The 14,355-nt window shown below is 39.4% G+C and overlaps 1 protein-coding gene across 1 annotated transcript; it reads left to right on the forward strand.

Annotated features, from left to right (window-relative positions):
* On the forward strand, positions 1-5,214 carry LOC107556360 (hairy/enhancer-of-split related with YRPW motif-like protein). Its single transcript, XM_016239455.1, has 5 exons — positions 1-520; positions 2,525-2,591; positions 2,932-3,015; positions 3,162-3,243; positions 4,324-5,214. The coding sequence occupies exons 1-5, from the start codon at positions 441-443 to the stop codon at positions 4,941-4,943; spliced, it is 933 nt and encodes a 310-aa protein (XP_016094941.1). The 5' UTR covers positions 1-440; the 3' UTR covers positions 4,944-5,214.
* The last annotated feature ends 9,141 nt before the right edge of the window (positions 5,215-14,355 follow it).

Genomic DNA, 14,355 nt, shown 5'->3' on the forward strand with positions numbered 1-14,355 from the left:
GAAACCGGGAGGACGAGCGGAGCCAGGGCGACCGAAAGGTAGAAAGGGCCAGGAAAAGCAGGAATAGTGAGAGAACACAGAAGAACAAGGACTGTCATTCTCTGGCTTCAAGTCCAGGGGGTCTGGAGATGTCAAAACACGACTACACATAAGAGCAGAAACAAGTACCAGACTTAGTCAGCAAGAGAGGTCTAATAAAAACTCCCAAGCAAGCGTTCTCGTTTTGTGGTCGGAGGATAGAGGGAGAAATAGAGGAGAAGAAGGTGGAGAGGAAAAAGGGAAATAGGGAGGGGCGTGTTCGCATTAGAAGGTGGCTGCTTTCCTTACAGCTGCATTTGAAGGACAGAGGAGGAATCATCTCAGATCATCTTGCACATCTCCATCGCTCCATCGATTTAACAGTCCCTTGCAGGGATAGAGGAGGACGGAGGACCTTGGCGATGAAGAGACCTCATGATTACACTTCCCCAGACTCGGACACGAACGAACTGATCGATGTTGGACAGGAAGACAGCTACTGGTGAGGACTTTGACTGCACATTATATAATGTGCTCAGTGGGGGTGATATATGGCTGTCAGTGACTCTACTGTACATGCAGAGCTCACACTACAAATTGAATCATGTGTTAAAAAGTGCTATTTATGTTTAGTTTAATTAAGTATTAATTAAAATGTACAAGTCATAGTTCTTTTGGTGCAAAAATAGCAACTTGCAACGTGTCAAAATGCAAGGTGTTTTTTGACAGCTGTATGGGCGACTCTGCGTGGACCTTCAGGGTTTATGATGCACTGTGCCTTTTATAATAATTCATAAAATGTTTAACATTCACAAATCAAGATATGCAAATGCTATATTTTTTTATGAAGATTTTTGGCATTGGCCAGCATAAGCCATTTTGGTAACGCATTATTTGGTAAATCTTTTTTGGTAACAAAAATTAGTTATCCTTGTTACATGTATTTAAATTTTTATGCTATAGTATTACATAGTGTATGTACTATAGTGCAGTGGTTCCCAACCCTGGTCCTGGAGGCACCCCAACACTGCACATTTTGCATGTCTCCTTTCTTTGACGCACCAGTTTCCGATCTTGGAGTCTCTAATAATGAGCTGATGACCTGAATCAGGTGTGTTTGATTAAGGAGACATACAAAATGTGCAGTGTTGGGGTGCCTCCAGGACCAGGGTTGGGAACCACTGCTATAGTGTATAATTACAAGAAACACTAAACCAATCCCTAACCCTAAATGTATAGTAAGTACATGTTGTTAATTAATATTACTCAGTGCTTGTAATTACACTGTAGCCAAGGCACATTAAAATAAAGTATGACCGCAATTTTTCACTTATTGCTATTTTTTATGTTGTACTTGTTGAATATTTTATGATGCCTCAATATATTCAGCTATGTTTTACCAAGAAGTATAGATCCTGCATGAAGGGACAGCAAAGTCACGTCCCAAAAATCATCAAATACCACAACCAAGATTCTACAGAAAATGTCCTCTTGTTGGCCCTCCCTATTAGCGCATATCACTGCCATATACACTATTCCTGAAAGTTGAATACGATGACACTGGAGTTTATGTGAGCGGACACACATTGTCAAAATCACACACAGGGTCAATGTCTAACTGGGCAGCTGATGGAGGCCCATAATGATCTTATTTGTCTTAGTCTTGAGAGGCGTATCTTCCTATTGCTGTGCCACTGACGAGAATTAAGCTCAGCATGCTTTTTCCTTCTCTGTCTGTTTTGCATTTTTCTCTCAGTCATTTAGTCTTTTTGATACTGTTTTTTTTAAAGCTGTGACCCAAATCAAGAGCAGACTAAAGACACATGAAACCGCCGTTTGGTCCTTTTGAATTGTGCCCTACGATAACCAATGGTTTCTAATCTTATTGCATTTGAAAAACTCTTAACCAGGATGCAAAAACTCTATACAAGAGTTTATTCCTGTAACTAATTTTCTTTTTGGACTAGACTCTTTTCCTCTAAACAAGCCTAATGCTTGTGCATTAAGCCTCTTAATGTTAAAAGGAATTACAATATGATATAAAAATAATAGTTGTGCATGGAAGTCAAAGTAAAAGCAAAACAAACACTGTCATTCTGCTGGCAGAGCGCAGAAAGTGCCCATGTAAACCAGAGCCACATTGAAGGATAATACCATGTATTGATGTGCTCAAAGTGCACGCAAAAGCCACCATTTCAGCCTGCCCTGCGGATATATAATCATCATGTCTTTTAAGCTTAAAAAGAAAATGCTTTCGTACTATGCAAAAATCATAACATATCAGCCATCTGACAATAATGTCCAAAAACGCGTTAAACCAAAATAATCTTGTTTTCTGTTTACCCCGGCGCTCCCGTGTCTAGCTGTTCCCCAAGACAAATTAGATTGGGTTTGATGATGTGCAACAGCGTTTCTGCGTTGTATTAAGTACAGTAATGACAACAATATGCATCGACATCAAAGCTTCAATCTGTCCCCTTCCCCGCTTGCTCTTTCTCTTGCTCAGCCCTGTCACTGGGTCCATGTCTCCAGGCAGTACCTCACAGATCCTGGCGCGCAAGAAGAGAAGAGGGGTGAGTTTACGTCAATCTAGCTCTATTTTTCCCCTGCTTGTTCAAGAACAGACCAAATATATAATTCGTATATGATCTCGGTACAAGGTCTCTTCTGTGAATGCTGGCCTTTTTCAAAACTCCCTGCAACATGACCCTCTGCAGCAACATGCATTTTTACAGTTTAAGCCCTCTTGTCTGACTTTGATTTGTGTTTTTCTATTTGACTTGGTATTTGTTCCAAAATCTGATCTTAGAAATGCTGCAACTAGGCCTCGGCCACAAAAATAATCCAGTTAGCAAATGCCTTCAACTTCAAATCGTTGCTTTGTCTTTAAAATGATTCCACTGGATTCCACAGATAATTGAGAAGAGACGCAGGGACAGGATCAACCATAGTCTGTCAGAGCTCAGGAGACTCGTACCCAGTGCCTTCGAGAAACAGGTAAGACGATCAGACTGAACGCCACAGGATCAGTTAGATGCTTCATATTTTCAAAACACCTGAGTGGACAGAGTTTAAACATATAATATCAAATTTTATAAAACAGTTTTAAAACTAAAACCAGTAACTTTTCCCCTCTTGGCCAGGGCTCCTCTAAACTGGAGAAGGCTGAGATTCTTCAGATGACAGTAGATCATCTGAAGCTGCTGCATGCCATGGGCGGCAAAGGTAAGAGAAGATATTGAGCAGGAGAACCTTAATGGCCTTACACAGTGTTACTGCTACTACTATTGTTCATACTCTGGGTAATGGATTTTGACAAGTCCATAACCTCAGAAATTCACTTATGGCATAACGAGACTCACATGTTTGTTTTATGGGCATGAATGATGCCTTAAATCATGTCTTGTTGAGCAACCAGAACACGTTAGAAACAACACAAGAACATGCTAAAACTTTAGCAACTGCATAGCAACAGGAACTACTTACATCATTCACTGTAACAGTGATGTTCGCATGTTCAGAGACCACTCAAATTTACTTCTGGAAAAAAAATCTAATTTAGTCTTTGCATGTATTAAAACTTACTGAATTTGATTGACTGTTAAAATTTACAGAATGTGCTTTTTAAGACAACTGTGCTATTCTATTTTACAGATACTATTTTGAACGTTTTTTTTCTGTTTTAGTACAGAGACATAAAAGCTAATTATTAATTTGAAAAACAATTATGCTTAATATTTTTCTCATAATATAGGTCATACTGTTTAAACATTTGGGGTCAGTGAGATTTTATAAATGTTTTTAAAATAAGTCTTTTATGCTCCACAAAGCTGCATTTATTTTGACCAAAAATACAGTAAAACAGCAATAATGTGAAATATTATTACAAACTAAAAATAACTGTTTTATATTTTAATATATTAAAAAAGGCATGTATTCCTGTGATGGCAAAGCTGAATTTTCAGCAGTCATTACACCAGTCTTAAGTGATCCATTAGAAATAATTCTAATATGCTGATTTACTGCTTAATATTTCTTCTTATTATCATTTCTTCTTAATATATACAATATATTTTTTTAAGGATTCTTTGATGAACAGAAGGTTCAAAAGAACATAATTTAATTGAAAATATAAAAACAAGTTTAAAAAAATAATAATAATACTGAACCCAAACTTTTAAAAGGTACTGCAAATGGGTCCTTATATATGAACATTTATAGCTATATTTTAGGAAGGAGGTCCCTCAAAAAGGCATCATAATAATTGTGGGTACTCAAGTATATAATTTGTTTTCTCTCTCTTAGGCTACTTTGATGCTCGTGCTCTGGCAGTGGACTACAGGACTCTGGGCTTTCGGGAGTGTGTTGGAGAGGTGGTAAGCTACCTCAGGTCTCTGGAGGGGGTCGAATCCTCAGATCCCATTGGTGCACGCCTCGTGTCCCATCTCAGCCACTGCGCCAGTGAGCTGGACCCTCTCCTCCAGAGCCCCGCTGCTCTGCCTTTTCCTCCTTGGCCCTGGCCCTCCTTTCCTCAGCTGGCATCCACTTTGTCTCCAACGTCATCTAGCCCGTTTCCCCCAACCACCTGCCGAAATCTGACCCCCCATGCCACCGCCGCCTTGCTGGGTTACCCTTCACCGGCCCTGCGAGTGGGATCTTTGAGCAACCAGGGGGCATTACTGAGTCCAGTGCTGACCCCTGTGCGTCGAATGCCCTCTATCCACGGACATCCACACAGACTTCAACAGCACTCACCTGATGGACCCACAATCCCATCATCCTCCTCATCCTCCTCCAACTCCTCCCCTCCCCAGATTTCCTTCAGACCCTTTGCCCCTCTGGGGTCTCCAACCCCAGGTCGCAGGGGTTTGGGCACCTCCAGTAAGTCCGGACAGGCCTGGGTCACAGAGATTGGGGCATTCTAAATCAGAAGTTTGGAGTTTATGACAGTCTGAAAGGAAAAATAAATTTCTTGGTCATTCAGACTTATTTATGACCATTACCGCCTTTAAAATGAACCACAAAGCATTGAACAATTAAAATAAAATGTGTATTCAGTTGAATCTACTATTCCAACATTTAAACTCTCAGATAAAACAGGTACAAAAGCTCTCACCTAGGTGATGCACTTTCGAAAGATACACCTTGGTACTCCTAAAGGGTGCATATTACTACATAAATACATATTAGTATTAAACCGACTGACTGCTTTTGTACTTTTTTCTGAGAGTTTAAAAATAATTAAACAAAACAGTCTGATTTTGCTTATTAATAAAAATAGGAGGGGAATGAAATGGACTGTAGAATTTAAGTGTAAAATCAATTAAATGCAACTCTCAGAAAGACAGCTTAAGTTAAAAGAATGGCTCAAAGCAATTCAGTGATAAGAACTTGGATTTTGAGATCTAGATACCAGAACTTTCTAGAACTCTGATCTTATATATATTTTTTTTATTAGTGTACTTGTTTACTCAGTCATTTATACATTCACTTGGATTCTGACATGATATATCATACATTTGAGATGGAAATTCTTGAGAAGATTACATAAAGACAAATGTGCCTTATTAAAGCAGTGTTCCTCTTGTTCACTTACTTGTGTGTGCAAGTACATGCAGCTTCCAGAAGATGGCAGCACTCGAGCAAACTCAGCCGATCACAATTCTCTCAAGGCAGTGTCATGTATGCAAATTTTGTGAACGTCTTAGAGTTCCCTTTTCCTGAATCACATAATGAAAGGAAAACTGTTAGCAATGTTATGTCTTTTTATTCTATAATGGACAAAAGCTGAGTTCTTTTATCAAAAAGTCCAATTTAAACTCAGAAAATGTACAAATCCTGCAAAATACTCCAACATGCATCATTACTAAATTTTATTACCAATGTTTTGCTCAATTGACCTTCCTCATGCCTAAAAACCCTATTAAAAAAGTAAAAGTAGCGTAAAGCTGTCTTTTATAAATCTGATAAAACTAAAGACTCGTTGGAGATATGAAGGATGAAATACTACTCTATAGGTACTCAAGATTAACATGATTAACAGAAACTGTGCGTTATGTCCCCTTTAAAGCAGAGATGGACTCACTAAGTACACAAACTGACTCTTATCTAAAAGACTCCTCTGGGTGATATAAGAGTCAGGAGCCATTTAGAGCATCTTGTTTGCTTTAGCTGTCTCCAGTGAGGATGATGAGAACACTGCGGTACGGTGGCCACTCAGTGAAAACTTGGTGGCTGCTGGCCCTGATCCTGCAACAGCAAGAGGAAACCAGGCACACTGTGTGCCCTCTCAATGCATCTGCCAACCACTCTCCATCTACAGGCTGTAATTATAGTGAAATCAAACTAACCCACTCTCTTCAAAACTCACAGAAAACAAAAAATGGATCTCGTCGCACACATATCCTCACATTTATACATTGAAGAAACAGAACACTATGTAAGAGATAATGTATTGTATAGTCAAAGTCAGCCAGTTATTAAAGCTGGCAGGGTGATCAGAACCACAATATGTAATGGAGGGAGTTGTTTTTTTGTTTTTTTTATTTTGTAATAACCTGCTGACAGTAGGCCTACACTATCCCCACATTACACATGGATAATGACCAAAGAAATATGTGCATATAAAGTTGAAGTTATTTCATAATTTTACCTATATATTACCTTAAAGTATCAGCTAAGAATAGTCCCATTCATTTTTTTTCCATTGGAATTTAAAAAAAAAAAGTCGGAAACCATGAACCAAACCAACAAGCTATGAGGTGAATTTGATTTGATTTGAAGCAAAAAAGTATCTGAAAATCGAACAAAAAGACTAAGGTGCAAGACTTAATGGCTTTAATGAGGGAAAGAACTATAATATGACAATCAAAATAAAAATGGAGGGTTACGCTTTATTTTAAGGTGTAATCATACATTTAAGTACTGAGTAATATTAATTAACTACATGCACTTACTATATGGTTAGGGTTAGGATTTGGGTTTGGCTTAGGGTTACTTGCATGTAATTATGCATAATTAATTGTTATTATAATAGTAAGTATATGTAACATGTGTAACAAGGACACCTTAAAATAAAGTGTTACCAAATGGAGGAATATAAAACTATTGATTTAAAAATGCTTATTATGTTAGAAACAATATATGATACGTTTATTGTAAAGTATGCATAAACAAACATTTAAGTAGTTTGAGAGCATATAGGGAAACTGAATGTATATCATTTGCAGTGCTTCATGGGAACGGGCATTGCTAAAGAGTTTTCTGGCATGATTACATATGCAATGTTGTTTTCACAAGGAATTCTGGCTTTAAATATCATTATTTAAAAAATAAGTTGAAATAATATGGGCTTATGGCTTCAACAAAAGCATGTATTATTGATTAACAACCTTGTCACTCACAGTCGATTTCTTCTTATTAAGTCAGTTATCATTAAATCAATGGGATCTTTACTTTTGGAACCCAAATGTTTCTCCCTGTACAGCATTGCCATGCACAACACTGATTTTTAGGAAATATCTGACAGTCAGAAACAAATATTCTAGAAACAAAATTGCATTTAAACAAAAGTACAAATTATCACATTCTGTGACAGAGGGTATCCATTATGTCTGACTCATAAGAAACAGATCAGCTTTCCAGCGACACCACCGGAAAGACGGCATGCATCATTTACAAGACAGTTTCAAATTAAAAGTGCATGGGGTTAACCATGAAAACTGAATAATCATGTGTTTTACCACTAAAAGGGCAATTAAAACTAAAAATCAAAGTGTTGGTCTATGGTGATGTGATGGAGTGAATTTTTTAATTCTTGGGTTGTTTGTTTGCTTGTGTTTTCCTTAGTTTGAACTTTAAAATGGGCATGGAATTTGTGTACGCATGTGCTAAACTGTGGCAGGACTGTGTGTCTGTGAGGGATGTGGCGCAACGAGGGGCAGATTCTCCTGTGAGTGGCTTGTGGACTGTGTGTAGAGAGACTCGTGTGTGAGCGTGGTGTGTGTTTATGTTAGTGAACGTTTAGGCTTGAGTGTGTGTGTGTGCATGTGTGGGTTCAGTCCTCCATTCTTTTGGCACCAGTAGAGTCACTGCTGTGACCACAGCTTCCAGCATGGGCCACCACAATCAGATGAGGCCAGCTTTCCCACGGGGAGGGGCCATGGAGAGAATAAACGCTAAAGCAGGAATATGACCCACACAGAGGAACAGGCAGGGTAGATTTTCCTGTCAACATGAAAATAAGGTAGTCTGTATAGATTTTTTTTCTGTTTAGGAAGGCTGACCTAAGTTCATGTTCCCTCAGCATGTTCCATTACCAGTGTATTGTTGCTTTGATACAGTGCCTTCCATATTACCACATTTAACACTATACTCTGCAGACTGTGGCTATTTTAGCCCTTGTTTCGTGTAGAGCTACTCAAGCAAAACAGTTCTTCGTTGCAAAGTTTGTCATTATAATGACTTTCAATTAAAGCTTTAAACAACAGTGAAGACAGCCTCGACAGGTAATTTACAGTAATATCTAAGAGACTATCAAACCAGTTTTCTTACATGATACAGTGATAGTGTCTTATCCTCTCTGTAACAACAGACACATAATAAACATCATTGCCCTCTACTGGTCATGCTCTGAGAAAATCATCTAACAAATATCAGTGGTTCTCAACCAGGAGGGCTGCAATATGACTTTAAAGTATTTAAACCAATAAGTTATTATTAATATACTAAAATAAAGAGTTTATAATATCAATATATGTGTGTGATATGTGTGTACATGTTTTTCTATCCCGGTGGGGACTTAAACCTGAATACACACCGACTCATGGGGACTCGTGTGGTGTGACCGTGGGGACCTAAATTGAGGTCCCTATGGGGAAACATGCTTATAAATCATACAGAATGAGTTTTTTCTTCTGTGGAGAATGTAAAAATGTCTGTCGTTTTCTGTGAGAGGTAGGTTTAGGTGTATGATTGGTGCAGGGTGATAGAATATACTGTTAGTACAGTATAAAAACCATTACGCCAATGGAGAGTCCCCACATTGATAGTAAACCAGACATCTGTGTATGTGTGTGTGTGTGTGTTTAAGTTGCTTTTTATGAATAATAAACTGTAGACCGTAAACTGTAGATAAAGTGTTGTTTTGTCAGTAATCAAATGTATTTGTAAACTGCATAAATGTCTAAATAAAATGGAAAGATCTTGATTTATAATTGTATCTTTAGTGAGAGATTTATCAGATAATACCATGACAAACTGAGATGACCTTCACAAAACTCATTTTAACGTTAACTCAAATGAATAGTAGTTACATCATTAATGAGACTTGAGGTTCTTGGTTGCGCAAAAGTAAAATACTAATATTACTGATACATAAAAGGCCTTCTAATATCTTTAGCTTTTAAATAAAATATTGTTGATACCACCAATTTATACACTCACCACTATCCATGGAGCTCTTAATCCAGTCAAGATAGTGAGAAATGTGTGTGTAAACACCTGGCTTATTAAATTCTGCTCAGCCCAATCCCCAGCTAGTGATCCCTGACAGGTATGTTATTGTGGTAATCGTGCTTTGCATTTTGACTAGCTACTGCAAAATACTTTTATTTGTTATATATTGCAGCTGGAAATGTACAAAGAGCTTGTGAGTGTACTTTCAGGAAGAGACAGTGAGCTACAGAGAATACTTGCAACTTCTATGCATTGATGGATCCACCACAATAATGCTTGCCAGGGCAATTTAGCTGTTCTAGTGTAAACACCCCCAACGCCTTGATTGTGAAGTTGTGTAATTGTCCACAATCCATCTTCGCTGTGACAAAGAAGCATTCAGAATTATTTTGTTTTCAGAGATTCTGTTAGACAGTTTTCTTTCCATTTTTCAAGATCATGTTCCTGGGATCTTTGAAGGGATGTATAACTCAGCTTTATATAAAAAGTGCTTGAAAGACAGTGTCTATTACAAAACAGTGTTGCTCTGATACCTGTACACCTGCAGCACCATGGACAGCATCAAAACCAATCAACATGACTCTTCTTTCTCCATTTACACTTAAAAATCCTGTAACAGCTTGTTCTGTCTTTTCACCTCAGCAAAAGATCTTGTGCAAGAATAAAATCTCTGCATGCTAACACTGCCATTCAAAAGGGGCAATTGAGTACCTGAAATAAAAACAAAACAAATGCATACAATCATTACAATGCAAAAACTGTGCAAGTCGTAATACTTTTGATTGCCTGGGAAGCTTGAAGTTACTCCTTTGAGATGTTAATGCACTGTACCTGGTGTAGTTTAGTCCTATATATATATATATATATATATATATATACAGTATATATATCAGATTTTCAATAGCATTACACATTCAAACTATTGTCATTCTTCCAGTGAGAGCAGAAGGTAAAGAAAAGCCGACAGTGGTAGACATCAGAAAAGTGAAACCATCAAACATCAATCTGAAGTCCCGGGTCCACAAGAGTAAACGCACACAGGATGCAGTATATAACAGACTAGAACAGTTTATAACATGGCTGAACCACCACCCATCATTGTTAAGAAAATAAGTCTGAAGAGAAAAAAGTGATTTATTCGGCCTGAAACAATACTTTTAGTAAAGGTTTCTGACATGAAAATGACCAAAAAAAGCAAGTACTGCAGCAAAATCATCGTCCACCGAAGAGCTGAATGTGTCATCCATCATACAGACTGAAATGAATTACTGCCGGAACAGTGGCATCATTGTTAGTGGCTAGTGGCATCATTCAGACAGGGGATGTCTCGTCCCATCAAAGTTTTCCAGAGGATGCTTGGCCCCATGTTAGCCACCTCCTCTGCAATTCCGATGGGCCTGCTTCACATGCGGCCCCTCCAATTTTGGCTCAAAGCCCGTGTACCATCCCAAGCTTGGCGTCTGGGACGTCTTCTCCTCAAAGTGACCCATCGCTGCATCAGAACTGTGGCCCATCACCTGTTTCAGATAAGCGTCCCATTGGAACTGACCTCCAGAAGGAAGGTGGTCACGAGTAGAGACAAAACGGTATGAAAATTTCTTATCACGATTATGGTGACCAAAATGTTCACGGTTATCGGTATTATTACGGTACTGTTCAAATGTGTTCGAAACGTTCAAAAAGTACTGCCATTTAAATCGTTTCACCAAGTTTTATATTTAAAACCAACAAACAACAAATAAAATCACTTTTTGTTTGCATAAACACTAAAACAATAGCATTACCAATGATGTCAGGATTTTAAATGACAACATGACTGACAACAGTTTATTTAATAACATGTATGAAATGCTTTGAAAAAGTTTCATAAAATGGTAACCCTCACATTTCAGCCTTTAAATAAAGAAAAGGGTTAAGTCCAAATTGTTTAAATGTGTAGAATCCACATAAGCTTGTTTTTCATCAATCAGTCAAAATTTACAGCAGGTCATGCAAATTTGGTCCGTTTTTTGGTAATCGAGTACAGTTTTAATGATAATTAAAAATAAGAAGCGGTAATATTAACCGTGAGGAATTTCATCACGATTTATCATCAAACCGCTAATTGTTTCATCCCTAGTCACGACAGATACCTCCAACTCAGGTTGGGGAGCACTCTACGAGGGCAGACAGGTGTTCAGCTCCTGGTCCTGCCTCGAGATGATGGCAGATGTTCTAGCACTAAAAACCTTCCTGCCAGCCTAAAAAAGGGCACCACGTCCTGGTCCGTTCGGACAACACGACGGTGGTAGCCTTTATAAATCACCAAGGCGGTATCAAGTCATGCTCCCTTTACAGGATGGCGACACGCCTACTCCTATGGGCACAGTGCAACCTGAGGGCAGTTCACATGCCAGGCAGACTGAACGAAGGAGCAGACATGCTGTCCCAGTGCAATGTAGCTCCAGGAGAATTGAGACTACTCCCCAAAGTGGTTCAAATGAATTGGTCTGTCTTCAGTAGGGCAGAGGTGGACCTCTTCACCTCAGAACACAACTTTCACTGCCCAACATATTTCTTGAAGGAGTGAGGTGCTCTGGCTCATGAATGGCCCAGCGCTCACCTGTATGCCTTTCCTCTGATTGCCCTACTTCCCCAGGTCATCAGACGGGTCAGGGAAGTTGGGTGCTCGGTCCTCCTAGTGGCCCCACTCTGGAGGAATCAGACATGGTTTCCTGAGTTAATCCAACATGGGACTTATCCACAGTCCTATAGATCCCTACGAGGCCCTCCCTTTGAGCCGCTCCAGTTGGCCGAGTTATGACCCGTCGCTTAAGACGGCCCTCGTTCTGGCTTTAGCGTCAGTCAAGCGAGTGGCCAATTTACAAGCACTGTCAGTCAGCGCTTCATGCCTAATGACTACTGTAGAGTCGTCCTCAAACCAAGACACTGCTATGTTCCTAAAGTGCTCTCCACTCTGTTCAGAGCACAAGTCATTGCCCTTCTAGCTCTTCCTAACCGAGAGTATGAGCAGGGTCCTAATTTACTCGTTCAGGCACTTAGAGTATGTGTATAGCAGTCTAGCCACTTCCGGCATTCAGAGCAGCTCTTTGTATGCTTCGGAGGCTGCCAGTTACAAAGCAGAGACTATCCCACTGAATAGTTCTTGAATAGGACTTACAGTGTCCTATTGGAGTGAGGGCCCACTCCACCTGAGGAATGGCCTCCTCCTGGGCTTGGTCCAGTGGAATTTCTATAGGTGATATCTGTGTGGCTGCCAGCCGGTCTTTGCTGTCTCCCTTCACCAGGTTTTATAACTTGGACACCCCTGCCATTCAGGCATGGATTTTGTTCACCTAATTTACACAATCCCCTGTATAAGTGGAGAGGGTCTTGTTTTGTAGACCCCAGCCTAGTGGCTTGGGTCTTATAATTGGCTCATGCTCTGGGGCTGGGCTCGCAGAGCGGCTTTGTTCTGCACTTGCTTATAGCATGGCACTACTGGATGCTGTTACCTACCTGTGTGGTTTCATTGGTCATTTTTTTTAAGGTTTTTTTTTTTTTTGCAATGATTTGTCTGCCCTGTAGTGGTCGGAAGTGTTTTGTTTTCTGTGGTTGTTTCATCTTCTGAGCAGATCTCCTACACCTGTGGACCGTACAAGTGTGGCTATAAGAAGTCTCGTTGCCACATTGTGGTGGCGGGGTTTTCAGTGGTGGTCTGGTTCCGCTCTTCTTTGTTTTCCCGACTATTTTCCTCCCCACTTTATGTTATGTTCTTGCATAACCTTGGTTACCTGAGATAAGGGAACAAGCGTTGTGTAGCCTACTATGCTATAAGGCTGCACGCAAGTCGATGACTGTCACTATCAGTTGAAAGATTCTGACGAAATGGAACTCAGGCCCGACTTATATAGCAGCTGGCTCTGCCTGTTTGGGCAGGCTGAAGTGCCATTTGTTCATGCAGCTACACGAACGTGAACAAATCAGGCTTCAGTATTTTTTTTTTGTGAAGTGACATTATGGCGATTATGGTGACCCATACTTGGAATTTGTGCTCTGCATTTAACCCATCCAAGTGCACACACAGTAGTGAACACACACCCGTAGCAGTGGGCATCCATTTTTCGCTGCGGCACCCGGGCAGCAGTTGGGGGTTCGGTGCCTTGCTCAAGGGTCTCACATCAGTCGTGGTACTGAGGGTGGAAGAGAGCACTGTACATTCACTCCCCCCACCGACAATTCCTGCCGGACCAGAGACTCGAACGGCAGCAACAAGTTCAGGAGTACAGTGATCCACTGTAATAAAAAATATATATTTCACTCACTTAACTGTAGGGGGCTCCAAACAAAGTCACAAAAATACACAAAACAAAACAGCTCAGCAAAGTACAAACATTTTTACTAGGATTTCATTTAAAGAAAGTTACAAAGTCAATAGAGAGTATTCATATCTTAGATTTTTTTAAACATTTCTAAACTTTCAAATAAATGCTGTTCTTTTGAACAAAAACTACTAAGCAGCACAACTGCTTCCAAATTGATTTTCTTAAGGGTCGAATAAGCATATTAGAATGATTTCTTAAGGATCATGTGCCACTAAAGACTGGAGTGATGGCTGCTAAAAAAAATCTATTTTGTCACCAAATAAATAAATTACATTTTCAAATATTTATAAAAAAAATGATATTTATATACATATAAAATTAAAAACAGCATTAATACTTTTCAAAATTTTCAATATTTGTAATTTCACAGTATTACTGTTTTTACTGTATTTTTGATCAAATAAACCCCAAACATGGGCTCAGTTATGTTACCTGTTTTACCTGAAGAAAGGGTAAAATAAGCATGAAGAAAACCTTGCCTTGCCAAACACAAACTGAATTCAAACTCAACACTACA

Source organism: Sinocyclocheilus grahami, unplaced genomic scaffold, assembly GCF_001515645.1.
Source record: "Sinocyclocheilus grahami isolate Dianchi unplaced genomic scaffold, SAMN03320097.WGS_v1.1 scaffold566.1, whole genome shotgun sequence".
Lineage (NCBI taxonomy): Eukaryota > Metazoa > Chordata > Actinopteri > Cypriniformes > Cyprinidae > Sinocyclocheilus > Sinocyclocheilus grahami.

Coding starts and splice junctions, on each gene's coding strand:
- LOC107556360 (XM_016239455.1), top strand. CDS start 441: ATGAAGAGACCTCATGATTACACTTCCCCAGACTCGGACACGAACGAA. Junction 2,592..2,931: donor CGCGCAAGAAGAGAAGAGGG/GTGAGTTTACGT, acceptor TGGATTCCACAG/ATAATTGAGAAGAGACGCAG. Junction 3,244..4,323: donor GCATGCCATGGGCGGCAAAG/GTAAGAGAAGAT, acceptor TCTCTCTCTTAG/GCTACTTTGATGCTCGTGCT.